General features: G+C 45.5%; 1 protein-coding gene across 11 annotated transcripts in view; it reads right to left on the bottom strand.

The window, feature by feature from the left end:
• Positions 1-15,804, bottom strand: part of EPB41L4B (erythrocyte membrane protein band 4.1 like 4B) — a 145,934-nt gene that overhangs the window by 95,459 nt on the left and 34,671 nt on the right. For all 11 annotated transcript variants that reach the window (XR_016393610.1, XM_022579103.2, XM_022579102.2 and 8 more), the window contains one exon: positions 11,684-11,788. Coding sequence is in view for 10 of the 11 variants with exons in the window: in XM_022579103.2 (XP_022434811.1) it covers positions 11,684-11,788 (105 nt within the window). In the remaining variant the exon portion in view is untranslated. The remainder of the gene's footprint in view (positions 1-11,683; positions 11,789-15,804) is intronic.

Raw genomic sequence — 15,804 nt, forward strand, 5'->3', positions numbered from 1 at the left:
ATGCCTGTCTCAAAGGCTTGTGGACAGGATGCTTTATCTCACTGTTCACAGCTTTGAATGGAAAATGACCTAAATGTCCATCAACAAAGATGGATTAAAACAATGGCTCCTCCATATAATGAAATACTATTCAGCCTTTAAATCTATTTAGGCCTATATTTATTGACGTGGCAAGAGATCCACGGCACAATGTGAGATGGAAAAAAAAAGGCAGGTGGGATCCCTTTATAGAAAATTATTATTTCCTATCAACATGTCTAGAAGAATTTATAGAGGTTATTTCTGAATGTGGGACCGGGAATGACGTCTACTGTTTTTCTTTTTTAATTCTCTGCATAGTTTTTTTCCTTTGAATGGGAATATTATTTTCACGGTGCGGGGAGGTGGGCTGGGTTGCCAACTTCCATCATTCATTCATCACTTGCCTATCGGGCAGTTTCTGATGATCAATTTGTATCATTAGAATTCAGTCTCACTGCTGCCCTCAACCAAGCTGGAAATGCTGGACCTTAGTCCCTGGGAGGACAGAAAAAGGCTTGATACAAACATAATATTTACTCTCCTGCCAAAGTAAGTATCATGCTAATGGCTTGGCTAAACCTGTTCTTTGCCTCACTTTCAAATCAATTTATCCTTAGCAGGCAAGGAAAGTTCTCCCTGCAATCAGCCTTCTAATCTTATTAGCCCCAGAGGCTCAGAGATTAAAGGAGCTTGTCCCATCTCTTTCCCTTCTCAAGTCTCCTTATTGTATTTGGAATAGAACAAACTTCAGCCCACTGTTCCTCTCCCTCTACTGTCAAACTCTAATCTTGATCCAGGCCCAAGCTGTGTCGTTTCCTCAGCTGTGGTTTTCAACCCTGGCTGTGTGTTTCAATCACAAATGCCCAGGTCCCACCCAAGATCATTAAACAGAATCTCAGATCCTTAGTGTTTTTTAAAGGCTCCCAGTGTCCCATTAAATATTTAGTGTTGAAGTTTTCCTGCATCCTCTCCTACCCAAGAATATGTCCTAATAATGATCCTGGGGATCTTGAAATATCCACGACCCCTTCTGAAAACTGCTGTCTGAAATCTCAAGCAATTTCAGGGTTTATTAGCCAGATGTCTACAACCCGTGTTAACTGACAGGCAGATCATGGCTAGATGCTCCTCCTGGACAGCAGACGCCTTTCCCTCTGACCACACTGCTAAAGAAGCCCCCCTATCAGGGACTTCCCTGGCGGTCCAGTGGTTAAGACTTCACCTTCCAATGCAGGGGTGTGGGTTCAATCCCTGGTCGGGGAGATAAGATCCCACGTGCCTTGTGGCCAAAAAAAATCCCAAAACATAAGCAATATTGTAACAAATTCAATGAAGACTTTCAAAATGGTCTGCATCAAAAAAAAAAAAAAAAAAATCTAAAAAAAAAGAAGCCCCCTTATCCATGAGTGCTGGCCTCCATCCTTCCCGCCTAGCCACCAGCCACAGAGCCCTGCCCAGAGCAGGACCCGCCAGGATTGAGGCCTGTGAAAAGTCTGGGGCTCACAAAGCCGGGAAAAGAATCAGAAACGGCTCCATTTAAAGAGCTCCTTGACCCTGTGGTGTTCAGATCAGGTTTGCTCATCTGCATCAGAGGTGCTAAGAAATCCAGTCACAAGCCTAAAACAAGAGATGATAAAATCTATCCTGTAACCAACCAGTTCAAAATGACCCGACTTTTCTTCTTAGCTGTAGGAGCTGACCAGACTCGGATCACTCATGCTTAATCCCATAAGACCACCCTGCGACTTGAAGACGCTGGGGGCACTCAGGCCCGATGTGGCATTTAATAAATTATATCCTATACTTGGCTTGAAGCCCTTATTCAGCAGCGGCAGGACCTGTCTTGGATGTTCACCTGCATTCGGCTAAGTACAGCCAGGCCGCCTGTCGGCAGAGGCCAAGGCAAATGGCTCCAGCCCTCTTAACAGACCATTAAACCAGTCACCGGAAACAGACAGGTGCCTTGCTGAGTTCAAAGGGCAAGACATTTAACTCAAACACTCTAACAGGTATTAGGTGGTTTCTGATCTGAATTTCTCATCCAAGTCCATCTGGCAAAACCCTTCCCATAAATCGAGATGTGAGATGATCTGGCAAAGCCCATCTGTTCTGATAGTACATCAGTTCTAGAATTAGAACATACATAAGGCTGGTTATAGAAGTTAATTGTCTAAAATCTACACAGAAGCACTTGAATCACAATGGCCAGGAGAAGCTCAGGGGTTGAAGAGGGTCTAAAACCTCTGCCTGTACAACCCTGGGCCATCACGTTTGAGTGATGGAACTCATAAGTGGCTTTCTAGTACCTCTAGATTTTCTTGGCTTGTAAAAAGTGTCTTGTAAAAAGTTTGCATTTAAATTAGCGCTGGAAGGAATCTGAGAGATAATCATATCCAAAGGATGTAAAGAGAAAGAAGAGAATGAACACTTTTGGAGCTTATTGTGTGTGATGTTGTGACTCATAATAAGAAATGTATATATTCGGTCTTTGTCAGTTTCTGGCACAAAGCTCCTAAAACCCTTGTAATTTCCTAAGTGGTAACAGCAGTAAAAGTGTCTTAACATTCATAATGAAACCCTTTCAATGATACCTGAGTTTACGTGAATGAGGTGACTTTGGGAAAGCACCTAAGGATGGGGCTTGTTGCCAGGGAAACCAAACACATGATTGATTACAGGGTTAGAACTTTCAGTCGCCCGTCACCTCCCCGACCTCTGGGAAGGGGAGAGGGGCTGGAAGTTGGATCAATCACCAACGGCCGATGATTTAATCAATCATGTCTATGTAGTGCAGCCTCCATAAAAACCCAAAAGGAGAAGGTTCATAGACCTTCTGGGTTGGTGAACACACGGAGATTTGGGAGGAGCGGCGTGTTCAGAGACGGCATGAAAGCTCCACACCTCCCCACCCCCCTATACCTTGCCCTATGCATCCGTTTCAACTGGCTGTTCTCGAGTTACATCCTTTTATAATAAACTGGTAACCTAGTAGGTAAACTGTCCCCCTGATTTCTGTGATTGGCTCCAGCAAATTAAACCCACAGAGCGGGTCATGGGAAACTCCTACCTATAGCTAGTAGGTCAGAAGCACAGGTGACAACGTGGACTTGGGATTAGCACCTGAAGTGTGTGTGTATGTGCGGTGCGGGGGTTGGTGGGGAGTCTGAGGGACTGAGCCCTTAATCTGACACTGTCTTCAAGCAGACAGTATCAGAATCCATTGCTTGTAGTGTTGGAAAAAACACCCCTTACATTATGTCACATCCATCCCTTTCTCAGGCTTCGAGCAGAGGACGGTGGCCGTGGAGAGGACTCAAGGTACCCTGGATCACAGCGCTAATGAGGCAGGATTCTAACTCAGGCTGTGTCGGCATCCGGTGCTCTGGGTCTCCGCGCCACACCCCACCAGGACACACCTTCTCTGCCTACCGGAGGGATCTCTCCTCATCCTCATTCAGCATGAAGCCCTGTCAACCCATTCACGCCAGCTACTCGAGCTTTCCTTGGGGATTCATTTAAGTCAATTGCAGAGACCCCTTCCCTTTATCAATAGCTTCCCATTCAGCGCCAATACCTGCACATGGACAGGAAAACACTCGCTCTGCTAACATTCAGAAGCAGGCTGCTGGGAGGCCTGAGGCATTCCTTGAGCTGTTGCACACGTCTTCGAGAAGGAGGCAGGAGATCAGAGTTCAAGTCCCAGCCCTGCCACTTGCCTGGCATGTGGCCAGGAGCAAGCCCCCCGCCCCATCCCCTCAGCTTCCTCATCTGTGCACTGAGCGGTCCCCTAACACAAGAATCAACTCAGTGTCCATGGCAACTGTAATGAACTGTTCAAATGAAAGGAAGGGTTTAAGATGTTTTCTCTGACAGTAACATGTCCCACTACTAGTGTTTTTTTGTTTGTTTGTTTGTTTTTAACATCTTTATTGGAGTATAATTGCTTTACAATGGTGTGTTAGTTTCTGCTTTACAACAAAATGAATCAGTTATATATATACTTATGTTCCCATATCCCTTCCCTCTTGCGTCTCCCTCCCTACCACTACTAGTGTTTATACTCTCCAACCCTAACCCCACATACATCTGAAATGGTAGGAGCGCCGGCAGTGTCCACACAAGTGGCAAATGTGATGACATTCCAGGCACCCATCAGGGTGAAGCCACAACAGTCCCTCTGGCGTCCACGGAGCCCTTCCAGCAGTCACCGTGTCTGTGTGTCAACCTCCCCTCACAGCCCTGGGCCTCTAATCGCCCATCTACCCGATTCCGTGCTGCAAAAACCAGATGAAAAACAGCTCACAAGTCTGAGACAAAGGCCCAAAACCACCTTTTCTGGATTCCTTGCTGCAAAACGGACCACCATGAAATGCTCCCTTTTCACGCTGGGAGGGGCTTTGGAAGGGACTGAGGATGGCTACACCTACCCTGTAGAACGCCCGACCCAAGATGGGGACGGAGACTTCTGCTTGGTGGGGCTACAGTTACCCCAGCCCCAAATCCCTGCCGCTCCTCTGCCTGGCAAAGTCCTCTCATCCTCTGTGGCTGCGGCCCACCCCATGTTCGCCCTTCCCCTCTGATACCCTGATCACCTCATCCGCAACACAGCCTCCAGGCTCACAGACGGGAGGGCAACGAACAGTACAGTCTGTAACCGTGAACAGTATAGTCTGAGACTTAACTTTCCAGGTTTCAGGATCTTAACACTGAAATTCTGGGATTGGTTTTTTGCTCCAAGACTCTGAGTCCTAAGATACTTTAAGTACACTAACTGTGGTGGATATTTTATTGGGTAATTTTATATTTATCATTAAAAACAAAATGAGCCCCCAGTTTTCCAAGGGACCACTTGTCTGTCTCCCTCACCAGAATGTGGCAGGTGGGGACACTGTCCAGCCTACCTCTGCACCACAGAGCTTGCCACTGAGTAAGCTCCACGTCAAAGTTTGCTGAATGGCTACTGACTGAATGTTTTCTTTCCATGGGTGTGGCTGTGTGTGGGTGGGTGTGATGTTCCCTTGTGTAATGGGATCAGTATAACCCAGTGGAAAGTGCTGGCCTTTGGAATGAGAGACCAGGTTCTGAATCCCGGCTCTGTCCCTTACTTTAACCTTTACAAGGTTTCTAGTGAGCCTCAGCTTCCTCATCTGTGAAATGGGTCTGCTTCATGGCCAGCTTTACAGATCAATGCTGAATGTTAAACAAGAGTTATATAATGCCTTTAGTTTGATACCTGCCTCAGAGCTCATCAGAGTAGAAACTCAGTAAACAGCACCTACCAGAACAGTCTAAGAAAGCTGGGTGGGTGCAGGCCAGAGCCCTGGGCTCTCGGAAGAAAGCTTTGATATGTAAAAATAGAACCCCTGCCCCTGCTTTGAGCTGTGCCAAAGTGAGAGCTACAGAGTGGGTTCCTGGGTGGCTTTCCTGCTTTGATATGGAAAAGGGAAAGAGGAGGCCCCAGCCCCAACTGCTAAAAATAGGCGATGCCAATAGACTTTGACCTTGCTTCAGGGCTGGGCTGTGCACTATGGAAACCAGGCTTGGCTCTCTGCAGCAAGCTGGGAATATAAGCTGGGGATGCAGACAGCCAAGAGCCCTGGAACCCCCAGCCCTCTGATTTGCATATCAGGGGCTGGGTGGGGATGTCATTCCTTGCAGGAGCCTCAATTATGGGGCAATAAGCCAATGGCCAAGTGGACCGTTCCCTTCTGAGCCCCCATCTATCACACCTGCCACCAAATGCTTTGTCCCAGGCCTTTGGGAAAAATCATTGGCTCAGCGAACTTTCCTAGAGGTCTCATCTAAATCGCTAAGGTCTCTCCCACGGACAGGGCAGCCTTGAGGTTCCAGCTAACCTCAGGGCATCAGCTCTGGGGGCCGTGATGACGTCTGGTCCCCCCTGGCCTGCCCATCTGGGAAGAAGTGAGACCCACACCCATGCTGGATTACAAAACCCTTTCTCTTCCATTAACTCACTGAGTCCTTCAATTTCCCTCTGAAATGGATGTTACTACATTCACCTTGGTGTTAGGAAAACTGAGGCTCCAGAGTAGAGTGTACCGAAAAGAACACTTAAAACCCGAAATCGGAAAACCTGGGTTCGCACACAAGCTGCGCTACTCGCTAAGTGACTTGCCAAGGTCTAAGGACTTTGGTTTCACCACCAGAGATGGAGAAATTTGACAAATGGCTCCTAAGGTCCCTTCTGGGGCTAAGGACAAAAGTTCTAGGTTGTATGCCTTTGTCACCAATAGTCACCAAGTTAAGAAGAGGAGGACCTAAGTCTTAGGATCTAATCAGAAAGGTTTGTTCATATACACACATAATGACCCTGAGGCCAAATGAGCAAACTGCCAGGGAGGGCAAAATAAGCTCAGGTTTACATAGAGGAGGAAAAACATTTTGGGAGTTGAGGACACGCTGCACGAAGGGCTGTCATCAGAGGTGGTCTTGAACGATGGCCAGAAGTTTAAACGGGATGAGAAAGGGTGTCCCGGGAGGGGAACCAGCACAAGCAAGGTGCGGGCAGTACCAGACCCAGCCTGCAATGAGCCCAGCTTAGATATCAAACCGATGAGCAGAAGAGGCCTGGGAGCTGTCGCTGCCCCACATCTCTAGGATCCTCAGAGTTCGGCAGATGAGGACCCTACGCCTGCTCTCGTGGGGAAGAAAAGCGCATCATATTCACAGAGCTGCATGCTTGAAAGGCTTTAGCACCTGCAGAATCTGAGCATCTGCAGGTGTATGGCCTGGGAAGGATGCCTGGATCTCACCATGAACATCCCTCCCGCTGCACAGGGCCAGGGCACCAGCGGACAGGAAAGCCCGGCAGCCAAGTGAGCAGAGGCTCACAGCAGAGCCTTTCATAGTGGAGTCACATTCTCGGCTTTCTGGGAACCCGTGTGGCTGGAAAGCAGTCGCCTGGGGATGAGGACACGCCACCAGAACAACAGGTACTTGGCTCTAATGGAAGAAATAACAGGTACCTTCTCCCTGACTAGAGAAGATTTGTGGGGCAGACACGCCTGCCTCTTCTTTAGACTCAGAATCACTGGACATTAGAACTAGAAGAGCTCTTGGGAGAACAGGTCCAAGAACCCCATTTTAGGGATTTTCCTGGCAGTCCAGTGGTTAAGACTCCACGCTTCCACTGCAGGGGGCGCGGGTTTGATCCTTGGTCGGGGAACTAAGATTACACATGCTGCCTGGGGTGGTCAAAAGAAAAAAAACAGGCGCTTCCCTGCTGGCGCAGTGGTTAAGAATCCACCTGTCAATGCAGGGGACACAGGTTCAATCCCTGGTCTGGGAAGATCCCACGTGCTGCGGAGCAACTAAGCCTGTGCACCACAACTACTAAGCCTGCGCTCTAGAGCCTGCAAGCCACAACTACTGAAGCCCGCAGGCCTAGAGCCCGTGCTCTTCAAGAGAAGACACCGCAATGAGAAGCCCGCGCACTGCAACGAAGAGTAGCCCCCACTCGCCGCAACTAGAGAAAGCCCGCGCAGCAATGAAGAACCAACACAGCCAAAAATAAGTAAATAAATAAAAGAACCTCATTTTACAGATGAGGAAACTGAGCCCAAGGGAGAAAAGGTGGCTTATCTAAAGCCCATCAAATGAGTTGGGGCAGAACCAAGAGTAAGGTCCAGGTCTGACTCAGTCCAGGGCCATAAACAATCTGAAGCCAAAGATACCACACGTTAGGACAACAGGAGAAGGCAGAATAGAGAAGAGTTTCCGGGATGAGGAGGGCTGGCAAGTGTCAGATGCTGGGGACAGCAAGGAGGACTCTAAACTCAGCACCCAGGAAGCAACCGGAAATGGAACTCTGATGCAGGTGTAGTGAGTAAATGCTGGAGAAACAGGCAAACTCCCTTAAAACAAAGTAGTAAAAAGGATGGACAGAGAGAAAAAAGAAACTTTGAGATGCAGGGAAGAAAACTCAAGGCGTTTCAGCTAAATGACTCGGTCTTCTCAGTAGGTGGCAAGGCCAACCATGAGACCAGTCTTTGTGGGAACTGGACCACGGGCCTGTGATCCAGAGTCAGAGGGGAACCCTGGGGCATTCCAGAGTTGGGATTAACCCCCAGAGTCCACTGGGGGTTAATGAGGCTCCAAGAACAGCTCGGGGGCTTGGACTCTGCTGAACCTGTGATCTGTGATTTGTGCTGGTGCCAAAACGCACAGCCCGTGGCTCTCCAGCAACACCTGGCAGCCCGGGAGAAGCAGCAGAGGAAGCATATGGGCCTGCATGCGTGTCAAAGGGAGGCCAGGGGACAGTCAGGGGAGCAGGAGAATCAAAGGGCAAGAGGGGACACAGGTGAAACAGCTGAGCTTCGCCAGGCCGGGAGGAAGGACAGAGTAGGAGGAGTTGTCGTGGGCCAAGGCCACATGTAGAAGAACTGGAAGGACGCGATCACGGGACGTTGTCATGGGATGAGAAATGACAGAATTCCGGATCTTGGAGTGGTGACAGGACCAGAAGTGCATCTGTGTGAGGTTTACTCAACTGAAGCTTCAGTGAGAGGAAACCATGTCTGGAATGTTTAGAGGGGCCAGCAATTTGAGTTCTGAGGTTGCCCAGGGAAGAGAAAAACAGGCACCAGAGGCCTTGAAGGATGGGAAGGAGAGCGCTGAGGTCAGAGGGCACAGCACTGGGCAGTCCAACCTCAAAGGAAGCAGAACTGCATGGGGAAGGGGACAGGGAAAAGCTGGTCTGCCCTCCCCAGGGCCACAGTGGCCAGAGTGAGAGTCTCCGGCTCACAGGAAGGAATCAGGACCACGAACTCGAGGAGGCAGTTGGGGTGTTCGTGGCAACAGTCAGGGGGGTGGGGTAGTGGGCTGTCAGCAGACAGGAGGTCCTGAAGGTGGAGAGGAAGTCAGTGGTGGAGAGGGGGCATCCAGTGGGAGCAGAGGGGAGTGTCTGCCCAGCAGGCACTGTAGCCCGGGCACACTTAAGTCCTGGCTCCACCGTTATCACTGCAGACTGAGCATCACAGTAACCATCTCAGGCAGACCCAATTTCCAGGCATCGACTTTGAGCATCTCCTTACAACCGTCATGGGTAGCCCCCCGGAAGTCTCTAAAAAGTGTCTTTCAGGTAGAAAGGCTTAGCCACAGATGAGGAGCTCCAGGTCTCAGCTCAAACATCTCCTACCAGGGAACTCACCCTTTCATACTCTGTCTAAGATAGCACTGCCCCTTACTCGGTCTATTCCCTCACCCTCCCTTTACTTTGTCTAACACCTCACTCTGCTTTATTTTTCTTAACACTTATTACCACCAGTCATGTTGCATAGGTATTACATACATCCACTGCATTATCCACTGCTTGGAACAGGACCCAGTGCATAACAGGCACTTAATAAATACTTTTAGATTCCTGAATAAGTTCTCTTTGAAACCCAAAGCTAGATTTTGTTGGGAAGGGAGACCCTGAAGTCCTTCCTGCTTTTTAAAAGAACAAAGCTGGAGGTACCACATTCCCTGATTTCAAGCTATACTACAAAGCTACAGTAATCTAAACAGTATGGTACAGACACATAGGTCAATGGAACAGAAAAGAGAGCCCAGAAATGAACCCACATTTATATGATCAATTAATCAATGACAAAGGAGGCAAGAATATACAATGTGGCAAAGACAGTCTCTTCAATAAATGGTGTTGGGAGATCTGGACAGCTACATGCAGAAGAATCAAATTGGACTTCTACCTCACACTATGCACAAAAATAAATTCAAAATAGATAAAAGACCTAAATGTAAGACCTGAAACCATAAAACTTCTAGAAGAAAACATAGGCAGTATGCTCTTTGACAGTAGTCTTAGTAGTATTTTTTGTATATGTCTCCTCAGGCAAGGGAAACAAAAGCAAAAATAAACAAATGGGACTACACCAAACTAAAAAGCTTTTGCACAGTGAAGACAACTATCAGCAAAATGAAAATGCCGCCTACTGACCAGGAGAAAATCTTCGCAAATGATACATCTGATAAGGGGTTAATACCCAAAATATACAAAGACCTCATACAACTCAACATCAAAAAACCCAAACAATCCTATTTAAAAATGGGCAGAGGACCTGAATAGACACTTTCCCAAAGAAGACATACAGATGGCCAACAGAAACATGAGAAGATGCTCAATATCACTAACCATCAGGAAAATGCAAATCTAAACCACAACGAGGTATCTATCACCTCACACCTGTCAGAATGGCTATTATCAAAAACACAACAAATAACAAGTATTGGCGAGGATGTGGAGAAAAGGAAACCCTCATGCACTGTTGGTAGGAATGTAAATTGATGCAGCCACTATGGAAAACAGTATGGAGGTTCCTCAAAAAATTAAAAATAGAACTACTATATGATCCAGCACTTCCACTCCTAGATATTTATCCAAAGGAAAAAAACACTAATTAGAAAAGATATATGCACCCCTATGTTCATTGCACTGTTATTTACAATAGCCAAGATATGGAAGCAACCCAAGTGCCCATCAATAGATGAATGGATAAAGAAGATGTGGTATCTATAATACATACGCAATGGAATATTACTCATGCATAAAAAAATAATGAAATCTTGCCATTTGTGACAACATGGAGGGACCTAGAGGGTATTATGCTAAGTAAAATAAGTCAGATAGTGAAAGACAAACATGGTATGATATCACTTATATGTGGAATCTAAGAAACAGAACAAATGAACAAACATTACAAAACAAACAGAGTTACAGATACAGAGAACAAACAGGTGGTTGCCGGGGGGAAGGAGGGAGATAGAAATAGGTGAGGGAGATTAAGACATACAAACATCTAGTAGTTGCAAAATAAGTGAGTCACAGGTATGAAATGTACAGTGTGGAGAATACAGTCAGTAATAAGATAATATCTCTGTACGGTGACGGGTCGTAAATAGGCTTTCAGGGTGATCATTTAGAAATGTACAGAAATACTGAATTACTACATTGTGTAACAGGAACTAACATAGTACTGTAGGTCAGTTATAAAATAAATACAGAAATTAAAATAAACGAAAGAGTGGTTCTGAGCTGTGTCGAGTTCACGTACTTGAGCGCCTCCACTGCACACAGTTCTGTCTCAGGCAAAGCGGGGGAAGTCTTTGCTGACCTAACGCAACCTGCTGGAGCCTGCAAGATGGTTCTCGAGCAATGCCAAGACCCGCTCCGACTGCCCAGCCCCTGAGCCCACTAAGCCCGGCTGCAATTCAGCTGTGTTCACAGCACCTGCTTGCTACACCTGGCAAGAGTCCAGAAGAGGAGGGTAGCACAGCCTCTTCTGCTGGTTAAATACAAGCAGCATCCTTAAAAGAATTCCTGTAATGATATTTCTTCTCTCTACCTACTCTAGAGATGTGCCCATACTGCATCCCTATGCTTGGAAAGGTTCCCCTAGTGTATCCCCATGTGTAACGGGAACACATCTTCCTCTTCCTTTCGCAGGTACTGGCCATCTCCAGGGTGGGGCACCACGGATGCATCATCTCACATGGGTGCCAGCACCTCCCTCCCAATGCTCCTTACTGCAACAATATCACAGTTTTACTCCTGTTTTTCTCTACCAATTTCTAGCAACTGTGGATCTGTGATTAGCATGAAAAGCCAATCCATCCTGTAAGGAATCAAAGGCATACATACCGCAACCTGGGCAGAGTCAAGGAACTGGAGGCCAAAGTAATCTGTTTCCACCAGGTCCAAGTGGTACACAATCTGATCAAACAAATCCTGGCCTTTGGCATGTTTCTGGAAGACAATTGGGTAGAAGAAAATTTAGGATGTGACAACTGGATAAGAAACAAGGCTAAAAAAAGAAAAAAACCACAAAATCACTTTTCTCTCTCTATTGCATACATGTGTCACAGTACACAAATTTTTAAAAATGTAATTATTTTTATTATAATACAAACTCATGATGAAATCTAAGCATACATACATAATGACAAGAAAACCCACCAAACTACAACGTCATAGGCTGGTTAGGAAACCAGTGACTTATTATGATAAATGGTAAATAAATGGGGAAAAAAATCAAGCACTGATCCTGCCTTTAGCTGTAGCACTGGGTAACCAAAGAGCAGATGACAACATAGACAAAAATTAACTCAAAATGAATCAAAGACCTAAATGTAAGAGTTAAGACTATAAAACTCAGAATAAAACATACACACAAATCTTCAGGACCTTGGATTAGGCAACAGTTTCCTAGATAAAACACCAAAAGTGCAAGCAGCAAAAGAAAAAACAAGCTGGACATCATCAAAAAGGTAAAACTTTTATGCTTCAAAGAACACCAAGATATCAAGAAAGTACAAAGACAACCCTGAATGGGAGAAAATTTTACAAATCATACTTCTGACAAGAGACTTCTATCTAGAACATACAAGGAATTATTACAACTCAATAATAAAAAGACATATATTCAATTAAAAATTAGGTCAAGGAAATATAGATAGATAGATAGATAGATACATGGTTCTCCAAAGATAGAAAAACAGCCAATAAGCATATGAAAAGATGCTCAACATCATTACTCATCAGGGAAATGCAAATCAAAACCACAATCAGACACTTCACACCCACTAGGAGGGCTATAATAAAAAAGACAGATAACCAATGTTGGAGAAACTGGAACCCTCTTATACTGCTGACAGGAATGTCAAATTGTGTAGCTGATTTAGGAAACAGCCTGGCAGTTTCTTAAACGGTTAAACCTAGAGTTACCATTTGACCCAGCAATGACACTTCCAGGTAAATATCCAAGAAAAATGAAAACATTAAGCTCACACAGAAACTGGTACAAAAATGTTCACAGCAGCATTATTCCTGATAGTCAAAAAGTGGAAGCAACCCAAATGTCTATCAACTGATGAATGGATAAACAAAATGCAGTACATCCATACAGTGGAATATTATTTGGCCATAAAAAGGAATAACGTTCTGATACATGCTACAACATCAATGGATACTGAAAACATTATACTAAGTGAAAGAACTTGGTTACAAATGACCACGTATTGTTTGAAATGTCCAGAACAGTAAATCTACAGACAGAAATTAGATTAGTAATTGCTTAGGGCTGCCAGGTTTGCGGGGTGAAAGCGAAGATGAGTAGGATTTTTTTGGAGGTTAATGAAGTGTTCTAAAATTAATTGTGGTGATTGATGCGCAACGCTACGAAAATACTAAAAACCACTAAATTGCATGCTTCAGATAGGTGAATTGTATGGTATGTGAATCTCTATAAATAATTAAAAATAGTAGAGAGGCAAAGGTTTTCTTTATAGTAGTATTCCAGCAAATAAATGAGGAAGGAACAACAGAATGGCAATACCACAATTTTGCAACTTCTAATGAATGGCAGGCTCTAAGCATTGGATGCCAGTGGCTACTAACATCGCAATAGGAGACAGACAGACAACCATTATGTACCTCGCCATGAAGAACGTCCCACCACCCAAGATATAATCTTGCTCCCCACACCTCTCTTTCCACAGGAAAAAAAAAAAAAATCAACCCTGGGACTGATTCAACCGCTAGATCCAACTGCCAACTGTAGGAAATGCAGAGGAACGTTCTAAACTACATGGGACTGCAATTGGCGAGATCCAGCCTGTGGAAAATTCTAGAAACTCCTCAGGACAAATGACCTAGTTTTCTTCAACCAACAGACTATAGGGAAGAGAAGAGATGGAGGGAACACCTACAGATTAAAAGAGATTTAAAAGACATTTTTTTAAAAAAGGATAACTTAACTTGAAACATCTAGGGATGCACACTTGGGTGAGCAAACTTGGAAAGATAGTAAAGAAGTGACTGTAATAAAGACAGAGCAGTCGTTGCTCTTGGGGCTTGGAGGGGGCACAGGGAGGGGGCAACGGTGGACTTCTGGCTGGCTGGCAGGGTTCCAGCTTTTGACGTGGGTAGTGGTACAAGGGTGTCTGTCTACCTTCTAGTAGTTCATTAAACTGTACCTTTGTTTTATGTGTACATCTGTACTTACGTTATACAAATAAATAACAAAAAAAAAAATCAAAACTACATCAATGAATTACAGTCTCTTTCCTTCCTGGAAATACTCCTCTGAAGGCATCAATTCAACAGAAGCAGAAGACTTGACGTGCAGTGGTGTTCTCTATAAATTAATCTACTGGAGAAACAGGCAGGATCACGGGAGGGCAAAAAGAAGAGCAACTGAAACTCCAATCACAGAACACAGCACTGGGGCCCACCAGCACTCCAGAATACTATTCGGCCATAACCAAAAAGGATTATGAAGATGAGACCGAAATATGGAAAATTCTTATGAGAAACGTTAAGTAAACACAGTACTTAACTCTGTTAAGAGAAAGCTGTGATCCCAACTACATAAAAATACGTATGCACTGTACATGGACTACTTGATAAAAACAGGAAATTGGCAAAAACTAAAACAGCTGTGTTAGCATGGAGAAACTATAGATGGTTTTCTTCCCAAGTTTTTTTTTAACACTGGTCTTTTGGCAGTTGTTAGGCAGCAAATACAATTTCAAAAAAAAAAAAAAATCACAATTCTGGCACTCTTCCTCCTTGCCCATAACAATCCATCTTCTGGATGTATTTCTTCCAATTACTATCCAGTGCTATTGGCCCCATGCAACACCTATTATCACGGTGCCAATGCTTCATTAGTGGGTTTCCTAGTGGGAAAAAAATAGTTAGAGTAAAGCTTTAGCAGCAGGATGTGGCAGAAAGAACTGTGCTGGGAGAAAGCAAGAGACCTGTGCTCTAGTCCCAGATGCACCATTAACTCCAACCTTAAGCAATTCATAATTTCCCCCAAACCATACGGTCATCCTGGACTTCCCCTGCAGCTGCAAATCAGACGTGGCCATGGCGCCCTGAATATACAGGGCCACCAAAACTCAAATGACCCCAAATCCAACCTGCTCCCCACCTGGGTCTATTTTGGTTCAGGGCTTACCATCCAGGTATGTAATTTTAACACTCTCAGAGTATGAACTGAAAAAGCACAGTTCCCCACATGTAAAATGAGGGAGGTTAGCCCAAGTTTCTGTCTAGGTCATTCCAAATTTTACTTTTCTGATGTCTTTCTAAAGTGGCTCTTAATTTAGAATGAGCTCAAGGTGGCGGTTAGGAAAAGAACCTTTCTAGGGGCAGTGAGTCCCTTCTGCCAATGCCAGACTGGCTCCTCTGCCGACAGACCCTCACTCAGCTGGACCTGGGGGTGGCATACAGCAGGGTCTGGTGGATAGGAAACACTATTTTTACTCACCTATAAACACTTCCCCCCACTCACCTTCCTCCCTCCAAGTATGCTCTTTGGTCTTTTCTGCTGGAAAAGAGAATTCCCAATGGCCCTTTCCTGCTCTAAAAAGAATCTGGCGAAATTATGAGGGCTGGAATGAACAGAAGGGTCCTTGAAACAGAGGTCCCAGGGAGTTAAAGGCAGGTTGAAGATAGGAGGGTCAAGACCACAGTCCATGAATCAACCATCTTTCACTCCTCCCAGCCCACAGAGTGTCCATTCTCAAAACTGAGAAGGTTCCAGATAACTCATCTGCACTGCCAGCCAGGACATCTTACTCAGGGCAGCCCCTAGAAGCCCACAAGCTGTCATCTCGGGTTCACTGGCCCAAACATTCCCTCCTTCGGCAGCTTCCCAGCTCTACTCTCTCCGTCCGCTCCAGGGCAGTAAGTGCCCCTCTTCTGGGTTCCCACAAGCAGGCCCATGCCTTCATTACATACACACTTATCACACT

The sequence above is a fragment of the Delphinapterus leucas genome, chromosome 6 (assembly GCF_059928025.1).
Source record: "Delphinapterus leucas isolate spDelLeu-1000000601 "Yukka" chromosome 6, BTC_Dleu_Yukka2, whole genome shotgun sequence".
NCBI lineage: Eukaryota > Metazoa > Chordata > Mammalia > Artiodactyla > Monodontidae > Delphinapterus > Delphinapterus leucas.